The sequence below is a fragment of the Panicum virgatum genome, chromosome 2N (genome assembly GCF_016808335.1).
Source record: "Panicum virgatum strain AP13 chromosome 2N, P.virgatum_v5, whole genome shotgun sequence".
Taxonomy (NCBI): Eukaryota; Viridiplantae; Streptophyta; class Magnoliopsida; order Poales; family Poaceae; genus Panicum; species Panicum virgatum.
The window spans coordinates 19,522,620-19,535,584 of record NC_053146.1 but is presented as its reverse complement, the minus strand read 5'-3'; the positions used below and the strand labels follow the sequence as shown (position 1 = coordinate 19,535,584).

Below are 12,965 nucleotides of genomic sequence, written 5' to 3'. Positions count from 1 at the left end.
CGGCCGCGAGTCGCGCACGCTGCGGAGCAGCGGTTATCCGTTGGAGAACCATTCCTTTGCCATAAACCACTAATAAAAAAGTTAGTTTTTGCTAGTAGACATCATAAAACTATGATAATCTGCTCCAGGACACTACACTTATTATTATATTAAATTTTAATTGAAGATCAGAGAAAAATTAAGTATGAGATCATAGTGGCGAGTATTTTTCTAAAAATATTTGATAAATTATTTGATGAACATGGCATGATAAATATTATAAGAGGACGCGTCCCTGTTCACCCGAATCAAACAGGATCCTCGAGAGCACGCTAAATGATTTAGTTAACGCTGTGGTAGACACGGCTCGTTTTATGTTAAACATGCAAGAGGCTGTTGACCGCAAGTAATGTCCTAAATAGAGTTCCAAATAAAAATAAAGAACAAATTTCATATGAGATGTGGATTTGGAGAAACAATCGCTTTCTTATTTGCGCACATAGCAAAACTCAATATACCAATCACTAAGAAGCGCAAGTTCGAACCTAAGGTACTGGATTGTGTCTTTCTGGGGTATGCTCAGAAGAGTATAGCTTATAGATTTTTAGTGGTTAAAGCTAAGGTACCTGATATGCATGTTGATATAATTATGAAATCTTGTGATGTAACATTTTTTGAGAATATGTTTCTTATGAAAAATATACATAACACTTCTAGATTTTCTTCTGAGATAATTTCTTGAACCCGTTGCTTCTATATTTAATGAGTCTTCTGAACAACATGTTGATCGTGAGAAAATTCTTGAGAAGGATGACAGCGAAGCTCCTCGAAGAATTAAGAGACAAATGGTTATGAAACCCTTTTGAAGATGATTTCACTATGTACCTTCTGATGACACACACCCACTACTATTGCTGAGGCATACAATTGGAAAGAAGCTGTTCACAATGAGATGGACTCGATTTCATCTAATGGTTGCAAACATGTGGGTTGCAAGCCAGGTGAGTAGCCGGTGAAATCCTACATGGAGTGAGAATAGAGGAGAGAGAATGGAGTGGGCGGTTCGCAGAACGCCAGTTTCAAGCGGGCGACTACTGATCCTGCCAATCTTTTTGATCCACAGCACTGATGAGCATTAAATAGCGTAGGGTGCGGATGAATAAGAAAAAGAACAGGATGGAAGACATGCCGCTGCTATCTGCATGCAGCAGGCGAAATCTATTAGCCTTGCACTTAGCATAGCAACTTGCGACCGGCAACTAAGATGCTGATTGGTTGTCTGGATCTTTGCTAAGCTCGGCTTTCACCATACAACCAGTATATGTTTGGTTGGCTGGAGTAGTTACCAGGCCCATCCCATACGGTGGAAGATTTTCTTCCCAACTAGACTCCGTGGATGCGGGCAAATTCTTTGCTTCCCTAGAGCTAGAGAGCAGCAATACAGAACCAATACGAGGCAACGAGACTAGAGAGCAGCAATACAGAACCAGTGCGAGGCAACCAATTCGTTGTTACACAAGAATACTGAGAGCCAAACAACACCCTTCTGCAACGTGTCAGCCTGGCCAGTGAGGGCCTAGCTCACCTATGTGGGGCAGACTGAGTCGGTGCATGGAACCAATTAGGCCACTTCCAACGGCAAGAGGCAGCATCTGGATCGAGCGAGCTCGGCACAGTGCCAGCAGCTGCTTGGGCGAGCGTGCCTATCAGAAAGGCACTCCTCAGAGAACGTGCGAGCTAGCGCGGAGAGAAGGGTCAGTGCAGTGCACTGTTAATCGATTAAAAAGAGCTATGATCCAACCATTGGAGGAGGCCTTAGGGCAGCTCCACGCAGTGGCGGATGCAGTATTGGAGGCAAGGGGGGCTGAAACAATAGAGATGTTGATTTGTGTGAAGATTTAATGGTGATTTGGAGGTCTTGCTACAGTGTTTTATGTGTAATTAGGGGAGCTTAGGGGGGGCTTGAGCCCCCTAGCCCCCCTCCTGTATCCGCCCCTGGCTCCACGGTATATTTTGAGATAACCTTAAGAAGGAATATTGTGTCAGATGGCACCAATTATTGCTCCTCCCACAATGCCCCACCACATCCCATGCTGGTGAGAGAGGGAGGAAGGTGAGCGACAGGCAAAATGTTTTTTTACTTCTAAGGTCATACCTTAAGCTTAAAACTCATCTTAAAGTTTTTTCCCCTAAGGTGCACCTCCATAATGGCTATGGCTCTAGCATTTATTGCTTAATGTTACCTTTATGCAACATTGGAGCTGCCCTTATACCCACCTACCCAAAGGCATCTTTTGGCAGTTTGATTGGATAAGAGTTATGGAGCCGTGCAAAAGGCAATGATCCTTACTATCATGTCAGTCGCTTTTTTTTACAGTCCCGTCTCTATCACCACCACTCACTAACACAGTTTCGGTGCCCGCTGTTCTAATTTTTAACTATTCCACCTCTGTCAACCCCACTCCATGATGATACAGGAAACAAAGCAAAAAATTCACTTCATCGTATCTCCCGTCCCCCGCGTCGCCCTCCAGGGGCTGTGTTGGGGAGAAAACTCTGCCAAACAGCAGAACAACTCAAGAGAGGGAAAATGCTCATCATGAGGGAGAGAGAGTACCCCCCATTTGACCCCTTGGGACAGCTATATATATAGGAGGGGAGGGGGCGGCAATTTAGCCCCGGCCCCCTGGTGGGTACAATATTTACAAATAGGCCTCTAGGCCCCTACATGAGGCCCATTAATCTCATGGGCTGCGCTATTCCCCCAACAGACAGCTCGGGTGGAAACCCTAGCTGCCAGCTGAGGGCCTCTCCTCCTTCTTCCGCCCTCACCACCGCTCAGCGTACTGCGGGAAGTCTGCGCGGGTGCTAGGAAGGCGGCGGCGGGACTCTCTTCCATTCCAGCCGTCGGCGATGCTCACTTCTCTCTCTCTCTCTCTCCCTTCAGCTGTGATGCCGGTCGGATGACAAGATGATCGTGGAGTATGAGTCCAACGACATCTTCGGGGACCTTAACTAGATTCATTATCCTAGTTGTTGAATATTCAGATAATTCGATTTGCAAGGCTTGTAATATTATGACATGATGTTGTCCTTACTTTGGTTGTACTAGCACTCTGTTTACAATATTTATGACATTTGTATGTGTTTCTATATATTTGCATGTGTTTTTATGTTCAAATTCTGCAAATTATATAGATTTCCTACGGGAGTCGATCCGATGGAGCAAGAGATGTGCCTGGTGGACAGTTGTTCATCAAATACTGTGCTTAGGGAAATAAAATATTTTCAGACTCTCACCAAGAGAGAAGGAAATGTTTTAACCATCCCTAGACGCGATGCTACGATAGTGGGTTCTGAACGAGCCACTATTGTACTCCCTATGGGCAAGCAGATAACAATCGAGGAAGCATTGTTGTATCCTGATGTGACTCGTACCCTCCTAAGCTACAAAGATATCCGTCGTAATGGTATTCATGTTGAGACACAAGAAGAGAATACAGAGGAGTTCCTCTTATTCACCAAGGAAAATGGATTAGGCAAAGGAACACTAGATACATAAAGCCCGTACCCCATGTTGCATACAAGGTGATTTTCTAGAATGTCGATGCATTCCAAGTTTGGCATGATCGACTTTGGCATCCCGGAATTGGGATGATGAGGAAAATCATAGGCAATTCTATTGGTCATGATTTGAGTAGTGCTAAGTTTCCACAATCTTCGGATATTACGTGCACTTCATGTGCTACTGGGAAATAGATTTTGAAACTGTCGTATCTCAAAATTAAGGAAGAGCCTCTCAAATTCCTTGAACGTATCCAAGGTGACATATGTGGACCAATTCAGCTGTGATCGGGACCGTTCAGGTATTTCATGGTTTTGATTGATGCTTCTATGCGTTGGTCACATGTGTCATTGTTGTCGACACACAACCATGCATTTGCTTTGATAGCTAAGGTTATTAAACTAAAAGCGCATCATCCTGAACATCTGATAAAATCCATAAGAATGGATAATGCTGCAGAGTTCACATCACATGCTTTCAATGACTATTGTATGGCACAAGGAATCGAACTGCAGCATTCAGTCCCATATGTTCACACCCAGAATTGGCAGAAGCTCTAATCAAGAGGATTAAGCTTATCGCTAGACCAATATTGCAAGGTTGTAATCTTCCAACAACGTGTTGGGGTCATGCAGTTTTGCACGCTACAGACTTGATACAACTACGCCCAACTGCTTACCATACAGCTTCCCCGCTGCAAATGGTGCGAGGTGATCCTCCAAGTATTTCCCATATGCGGAAATTCGGTTGCGCTGTGTACGTACCGATCTCACCATCCAAGCGAACATCGATGGGGCCTCACAGGAAATTGGGGATTTATGTGAGATTTATATCTCCGTCGATCATAAAATACCTGGAGCCCCTGACTGGGGATTTGCTCACGGCCCGGTTCACTGATAGTATCTTCAATGAAGATCATTTCCCGGCTTTAGGAGGAGAATTTAAGTACCACGCTGAAAGCCAGGAAATAAACTGGGAGGCAAAGGGCATCGCCAATGAGGATCCTCGTACTCAGGAATCAGAACTGCAAGTTCTAAGGATTTTGAATTTGCAAAATATTGCAAATAACCTGCCAGACGCATTTACTACTGGTAAAGACGTCACAAAGTCCTATATACCTACAAGGAATGTGAATAGAGGTAACAAAGAAACCTATTCAGCTTTCTTCTTCTGGGAAGAATGGAAGAAGTATGGCAATTCCTGCAGGTGCAGCTTCTCGTAAGCGCAATAGGAAAGAGAAGGATATCATTTCTAGACCAGCAAACGTGACTCAACATTCAGTTGAGAGAAGTGAAGTGGATAGGGAAATTCCACATCCCGCATCAACAGTGCACACCTATTCTGATGCTGGGACTTCGGAATGCCCTGACGGGGTCGTATTAGGAAATGACGAACCATCGAGAGGGATACAAGAAATTTCCATAAATTATCTTGATACTAGAGAGACATATGATTGTAAGGCTACAGTTGTCGACATATACTTCTCCGAATCAATTGTTGAGATCTCCATAAAGATCCAGAACCAAAGTCCATGGCAGAGTGCAAGAGGCGCTCAGATTGGGATAAATGGAAGGAGGCAATTGATGTGGAGTTAGCCTCGCTTGCTAAGAGAGAGGTATTCTCATCAGTAATACCTACACCTCCTAAAACCTTTCCTGTGGATTTTAAATGGGTTTTCGTTCGAAAACAGAATGAAAACAATGAGGTGGTGAGATACAAAGCAAGCCTAGTAGCACAAGGGTTTACACAGAGACCCGGAGTTGATTTTAATGAAACATATTCTCCAGTTATGAGTGGAATTATGTTCCGATATCTTATATCATTTGCAGTACAAAAGCATCTATCTATGCAGTTGATGGACGTAGTGACCACATATCTCTATGGGTCACTTGATTCGGATATTTACATGAAAGTTCCCGATGGGATTTCTATGCCGAATCAGGGCGTGAATTGCAACATGTATTGTGTAAAATTGAAAAGGTCTTTGAATGGCCTTAAGCAGTCGGGACGAATGTGGTACAACCGACTGGGTGAGTACCTTATGAAGAAGGGTTACTCTAACAATGATGATTGCCTGTGTGTCTTCATCAAAAGATCCTCGCCAAGATTTTGTATCATATCTGTGTATGTTGACGATATCAACATTATTGGTAATTCACAGAATATTGTTGAAGCTCACAATCATCTTAAGACGGAGTTTGAGATGAAGAATTTGGGTAAAACCAAATTTTGCATTGGATTGCAAATTGAGCACCTTCATTTAGGAATCCTAGTGCACTAGTCTGTCTGTATTCAAAAAATATTAGAGAAATTCAATATGGATAAGTCATATCCAGCCAAGACTCCCATGATAGTAAGGTCAATTGATCTCGAAAAAGATGTTTTTCGACCACGGGACGAGCGAGAAGAGATATTGGGGTCAGAATTCCCTTATCTCAGCCTCATTGGAGCACTTATGTATCTCGCGAATAGCACCAGGCCTGATATTGCTTTCGCGGTGAATTTACTTGCAAGACACAGTACTGCTCCAACGAAACGTCATTGGGTAGGAGGAAAACGAATCCTCAGATACCTGAATGGCACTAAGGACTTGAGTTTATTCTATCAGAAAAACCAAGATCCTACGTTGGTTGGATACACTGATGCTGGCTATTTATCTGATCCCCATAATGCCAGATCTTAGACAGGATTCATTTTCTTACATGGTGGAACTGCCATTTTCTTGGAAATCGTCTAAACAGACATTAGTGGCAATTTCCACAAATCATTCTGAGATAATTGCACTTTATGAAGCATCACGAAAGTGTGTATGGATTCGCATAATGATTAACCACATACAACAGTCATCTGATATTGGTTCTATGGAATCATCTACCATTATCTATGAGGATAATGTTGCTTGTGTTACTCGTATGCAAAAAGGCTACATAAAGAGCAATATCACGAAGCATATTGCTCCTCAGTTGTTTTATCCTCACCAACTCCAACAGAGTGGTGAGATAAACATCTTGCAAACGAAGTCTTGTGATAATCTTGCTAATTTATTCACTAAGTCCTTACCTGCTTCAACATTTGAGAAATGTGTTCGAGGTATTGGTATGAGGAGACTTCGGGATTTGCAAGATTAATGGGGAGATGCCCCAAGTGATATGCCTTGTTAGAACGCATCACATTGTACTCTTTTTCCTTTATGAGTTTTTCTCATGGGGTTTTCTTAGTAAAGGTTTTTAATGAGGCAATGTTAACACAAGTATATGTCGGTATTTTTAGTTTTCCCCTTGGGGTTTTGTTATGGAAATACAAAGGACATAGATTATTCTATTGAACTCGTTGAGTTAATGGAGTAATCATCAGAAGGAAATATTCGTCTTGTTTCCCACAGGGGTTTTGAGGAAGAACATATTCATTGATCAAAATGGATTCGATCAAGGGGGAGTGTTACAAACAAAATGTTTGGGATGATCTTATCCTTGACATGAGGATGTCAATAGGACGTTGACCATACCCCCACGCAGACGACTCGACGTGACGGTTCCAAGTAGTGCCCATAGAGGCGTCGGTTACTGTTTATGTAGTATATATACATACCCAATGATCAATGAAAACTCTCTTGGTTCCTTTTGGGAATCATTCTGTCTACTCGCTTTCATTTACACCAAACACTTTTAAGGTGACTTAAATCTTGTATTTGCGTAAGTCCTCGACGTGGACCATTGGATCCCGTCGATCTGTGTGTCTTGTCTTGTTTTGTTTTATTTATGTTTTTGTTTTATTTTTGTGTCTTGTTTATGTGTTGTTTTATGTCATGGACTAAAATTTCTATTTAACATTATTTTTCCTTATTAATGGCAGGTGTCTTGACTGATGGGGGAGCTCAATCTTGGAAGGATTCGGCATTTTTTGTTAATTACTGATCTACTTGTTGTATGAATACTCATTAACTATTTGATGATTAGAAGGCCAAGTTCATTTTGGGGAATTGATGAATCAATGAACTGTTTTGATCCATTTAATTCCAACGTGTGAATGTGTGATATCCTTATAATGCCATTTACTGGAGCTTGAACTAAGGTAGTAGAGACAGGTTTCTTTTTATGTTCTAAAGATGTGATCATTAATTTTTAGCTCACAGTTTACAATAAATTGTAACTGTCAAATGAGTGTAAATTGTTCACTGATGCTAGGGGGTGCTCGGTGAGGTAACTTCACCTATTCTGCAGGCTGGTGATTTGCACTTGTCTAAACCAACCTACCAAACACGCCAACATTGCATATCTCAGTACAGGCCTACAAACCAAAAAAAAGTCACTTATCTAAACAAACAACCAAATACACCCATATGACATATATGCACGTGGTAAGTTACTTTTATGTATCGTGATAGTCAAATTCTTGTTCATATTCTTATTGAAATGCGACTGAAATATAATGTCAAACAAAGGTATATTCACGAAGTTCTAAAAAAAGGGGTATATTCGCAAAGCCAAAATTATCTTCTTTGACACTATTATGTGCTATTCATGGAGTAGGGGTAAGATAAAGCTTCGTTTCCAAACAGCAAGGGTAAAAATGCAAAGTGAAAGAAAGTAAAGATAAAATCACAATTGGATTTCAAAACAGGGGCAAGAACGCAATAGCCCCTAACTCCTAACTCCAAAGGACCGATGGAAGTATGGAACCATAAAAATGGACAGTACCAGGACAAGGGCACCACACAATAAGGTCGCATTACAGTTGCAGGACAGTCCATCGCTGCAGCCACACAACTCAGCGCTAGGTATAACCTTCACTCCCGGATATTAGATTTGCATGTCAAGCAAGCACTCTGCATTAGTCCCCACCGACTTGACGTTTCCAGGAGTCCTCCACGATGAGTTCATCAACACCCCAATCCTCGTAGCTGGGCCAAAGCAATGTAAATAACAATTGGACCATACTGAATATAGATCATTTAGAAGTGTTACTTCTAAATAAAATAACTGACCTTCCATCTGGTAAATATCGCCTGATTGTGAATGGGATCTTGCGTGCCCTCAGTTCTTTCATGGCAATCTAAAGTTGCACAAGAAGAATAAAGCATGGCAAGACTCAACAAAGCGATTTCATAGAGCGAAAGAAAAAAACAAATGGAACTCGATATTAAAGGGCAAATTGTGAATGATAATTGAGGGAAAAATTTGTTTTGTCGAAGGCTTATTACAACTTTGATACTATTATACAAAACCAGACAATCTGCTTCCACAACCTTATCAATCCCCAAATTTCTGTTTGGCTTTATTTCAAAAAAAAAATCTGTTTGGCTTGAGGAATGGAATGTGTTATCCATCACTACCGCATCCCTCACAAGCACATGGTTACCTAAATAATAAGGAATGAGTTCATCCCACCAAAATTGATGGGATGGCCCTGTAATGGATAATTCCATTCTGGATGGGTGATTCCTCAAGCCAAACGACCTATAAATATACATTCGAAATTTTTATATTTTTAACAATGTTTGCAACCATAATTTCCAAAATATATAACCAAGCCAAGAATGTAAAATTGTTTCAGTAAGAGCCAAGAATGTGAATTGTACCTCTAAACACTTGGACTGTGATGTTATATCAGAAATTATAAATGTTATAACTATTAAAGACCCTTGCAGAGTTACTCAGCAGCAATACAAGTAGAAAGCATGCTGTGCAGATATCAGAAATATTAGCATTTAAATAATAATCACAGTTTTTTGTGGAGCATATTAGCATTTAAATAATGATTACTGCCTTCATTCCTTAGTATTTGACCTATTGTGAAATAATACTGCTAAATGCTTATCATGGACAGTGATTTAATTAGGTTGCAAACTAGCATTTGGAATAATGAGATCCGAAAGAAAAAATTTAATACTACAAAAAATCAAGTAGCAGGATGAAAATAAGCATCTGTACAATATCATAGCAGTTATAGTAACTCCTGTTCAACCAACATGAGTTCTAATTAGTTTCATCATATAACACAGTCATATGTTGGCAGTTGAATCTTTCTTAGATTCAGACAATAGGGCAAATTATGGACACTGATAGAGCATTTTCTTTATACTCGAGTTTCTAAAGATCCAATCCAAGCAACCAACCTTCAATTCAATGGCTAAAATGTTGATTACGAAAAAAAATATTTAAAAGGATGAGATCTTTCAACCAAATTCATTTATGATATGTCAAAATTAACAGTCAAAACAACTGCAGAAGAACATTATTCTACTGGGCCAGTCCCAATTGCAAGGCAGCACAATTTACCTCAAGAGGATCAGTTTCCCCTTCAAGCTCGACCATAACTGGAGCATTCATGCTGTAAAGTAATTCACAATGTCAACTTAAATCTACCGGAAGAATTTATCAAATGATATTGTGCATAGAAATAGAAACATACCTAATCTGCAAAGCACGTGTACCAAGAATGCGTGCACGCTCATACTTTGTCATATACTTCGATGTTTTCCGCTCGCGTGCCTTCTTTTCTTGTTCCTTGTCTTCAACTTCTGCCCCTACCACATCATCAGGAGCGTCCTCATTGTTGTTCTCAAGCTCCTCCTCAGCCCCCTCCTGTTCATTAAACAAGTCAATCAGAATTCTTACCTCTACAAAAACACAAGATGAACATGAGTACGGAACAGAAATGGGCATGCACCTCAATCTCTGGTTCTGGGGGCTCATCCTCATACCTGAAACAAACAGGGTTCATACTATATAAGAAAAATCTTCCATGGTTGGGTATACCAAGAATCATCAGCCAGCAAATTACAAAATGACAGTGGGACAATGTTCTGTCTAATATATCTATAGTCCTTGTCATGATCCATATATCCTTTGATCATGAAGCACACTAGCTTCAGAGATGGGCACAAATGTTTCAGACCAAGACGAATATCAGCCATCACCAAGGGACACAAATGTTTCAGACAACTAGTGAGCAAGCTAAACTTTATAATTTGATAGGTACCAAGACAATAAGATTCTCTATGAGCTCAGACCAACATCCTATAACATTAAGCAGTAATTCAAGACATTCCACAAAAGGTCTGCCTTGTTAGGTTGAGCAATTAACCATGAAGGATGCAACAAACAAGTGAAAAATCATAAACAGCTCCGAATTTTCATTGCAGCCAGAAGGTACATCCGACTGCCCGAACAAACTCAGCTTCCCTCTACGGATTAACAAGAAGAGAGCAGCTTTGTTCATTGCTATTGCTATCAATTAAACAACCTAAATCAATTCCAAAAATTGAGAATTGAAGAAAAATAGAATAAAGACATCCTTTTCCCCAATAAGAATAATTTATAACATACTTAACTCCACGAAAATCAACTCACACATGACACATTCATCCATATAACAGAAAACTTCACAGTCCACGCAATGCATGCACATGAACACCCAGAGCTTCCTAATAAGGGGTACAAAGAAGCCTAAAGCCATCTATTTGATCAAGACCAGCCACCAATTTCTATATCATCAATTTCCGCCTTAAAAACAAACTATCAATTTCAGCTACTGCCCATCCGCCGTGCAAGGTTTCACTGTGCCCAGGATCATCAAATTCCCCACACCATATTACCATGGAATGAGCCAAACCACCGTGAAACATGTTTATTGGTTTATCACCCCACAGGATTAGACAATAACTCCTCAATTCTTATCCCTTAAGAACGCCGCAACCCTAGCTTCCTCCGCTCACGCGGCACCTGTACAAGGGACGGTGGGAAGAGGGAAGGGGCTAGGTGGGTGGAGAGGCGAACCCCATGTCCATGTCGTTGTAGTCGTCGTCCGCCATCGCCGCCGCCCGCCGGGGTCGCCTGCTCTGTGGGGCTTGTGGCGCGAGTGGGAGGGTAAGGCGCGGCGCGAGGGAAGGCGGACTGCGGTTTGGTTGGACTTGGGAGTCGAGGCCGCTTCCGCGGTACATGTGACGTGTGGCTGTCGACGACTCCGATGAGACCGCGTGCTGCCGAGCACGAATCTCCGAGTCGGAGACTCGGAGGATGGCTCGGTCGGTTCGGTTCCTATAGTCTGGTTCGGTTCAACGGTCAAAACCAACACCATTCATCCAGCATGCTCGAGATGCACGGTTTAAACCTTTCAACAATAGTTCCAAAAAGAAAAGTTTCAACAATTGTTCGCCTTGTTTTATCCTAGTACGGTTGTGTAAGTAATGGTTGCTTCGGATCATCAATAGACCTGTGTAATTAGTTCGCCTGAATTTAGATCAACATCAGCTGTGAATTGCTCACTGATGCATAATGACAAGGACAAGGAGGTTCATACTTTGTGGAGTCACAGCTATTTGCTAGTCATGTGGTCTTGAATTGCGAGACCGCCAAACTGAGTTTTAAAAATGAAATTTGAAATATAACTTCAGCGGTGTGACAGAACCGCCTAAATTAAACCAGCTTAAGTGCACTAACTATTATTTTAAATCTTAATTAAGTTATAGCGCACTTAAAACGGTGTAATCCGACAGCCTGTTGAGTTAAGGATCGAAAATACCAGAAGTCTCACTCGAAGACGAGCGCAGATGATTACAAGCAGACAGAAGTTCTCAAAATTAAGTTTACAATGCAAAGTATTACAAAGAAGTTTAAATAAAAGTTATTAGAGTTAAAAATGCAGCGGAATTTAGAAAAGAAGTTCAATTTGAAAACCACGAGAACTACGAAGACGGAAGGATGTCACATCGAACCCACCGATGTGAATCCGAGTTAGCTTCAACCAGCAGCATCTACCTGAAAACAGGATAACAACAAACTCTGAGTATACTAATACTCAGCAAGACTTACCCGACTAGTGGTATATACTTAGACGACTCCTAGACATGCAAGGCTGTTTGGCTCTGGAGTTATTTTGCTGAAAAGCCGCTAATACTGGATCCTTACTTTCAGTATTTTAGCCCAAATTGAGTTAATGGCTATAAACTAGATTTGTCCAAATCTCTAGAACAGACATGGTTGAACATATTATCTTATCAGAGAATCACAATCATAAGTACAACTTCCATCTTTCTGTCATTTTCATCTTTACTATGATGTGACGCATTGACCAAGGCTCTCATATCCGCGAGTCACGGCGAATCGATCCGATTTAACCTTGCAAGGTGGACCTAACTCACATGCCAAGTGCGACACCGTCGAGTCACACCGAGCAATTGTTCTCATGATTACCCCGAAGCCTGAATCAAGCCCACAAACACCCGGATGAGAAGCCCCACACGGCGAACACTCGGTGAACCCGTGGACGACTATCCCATCCGTCAACCATTGCCCAGCACCGCAGGTCGAGAATCAGATTCCGACGCAATTTAGGTAATTAGCTTACCGGTTTCGACTACCTCCTACTTCTGGCATGTGGTTAATACTGTTCAATCCTCAGTCAAAAGGCCAACAATGGA

The 12,965-nt window shown here is 41.5% G+C and overlaps 1 protein-coding gene across 1 annotated transcript; it reads right to left on the bottom strand.

The window, feature by feature from the left end:
- Positions 1-8,016: 8,016 nt before the first annotated feature.
- On the bottom strand, positions 8,017-11,469 carry LOC120659956 (DNA-directed RNA polymerases II, IV and V subunit 6A-like). The gene is made up of 6 exons (XM_039938253.1): positions 11,323-11,469; positions 10,214-10,247; positions 9,956-10,128; positions 9,823-9,874; positions 8,529-8,596; positions 8,017-8,444 (listed from the first exon to the last, which is right to left on the bottom strand). Exons 1-6 carry the CDS (start codon positions 11,355-11,357, stop codon positions 8,375-8,377), a joined length of 432 nt encoding a protein of 143 aa, XP_039794187.1. The 5' UTR covers positions 11,358-11,469; the 3' UTR covers positions 8,017-8,374.
- Positions 11,470-12,965: the final 1,496 nt, after the last annotated feature.

Excerpts from the sequence above, each read along its gene's own strand:
- LOC120659956 (XM_039938253.1), bottom strand. The coding sequence starts at position 11,357 with ATGGCGGACGACGACTACAACGACATGGACATGGG. Across the intron at positions 10,129-10,213 it reads CCCCAGAACCAGAGATTGAG|GAGGGGGCTGAGGAGGAGCT; the intron begins GTGCATGCCCAT and ends TTTAATGAACAG. Across the intron at positions 9,875-9,955 it reads ACACGTGCTTTGCAGATTAG|CATGAATGCTCCAGTTATGG; the intron begins GTATGTTTCTAT and ends ATTACTTTACAG.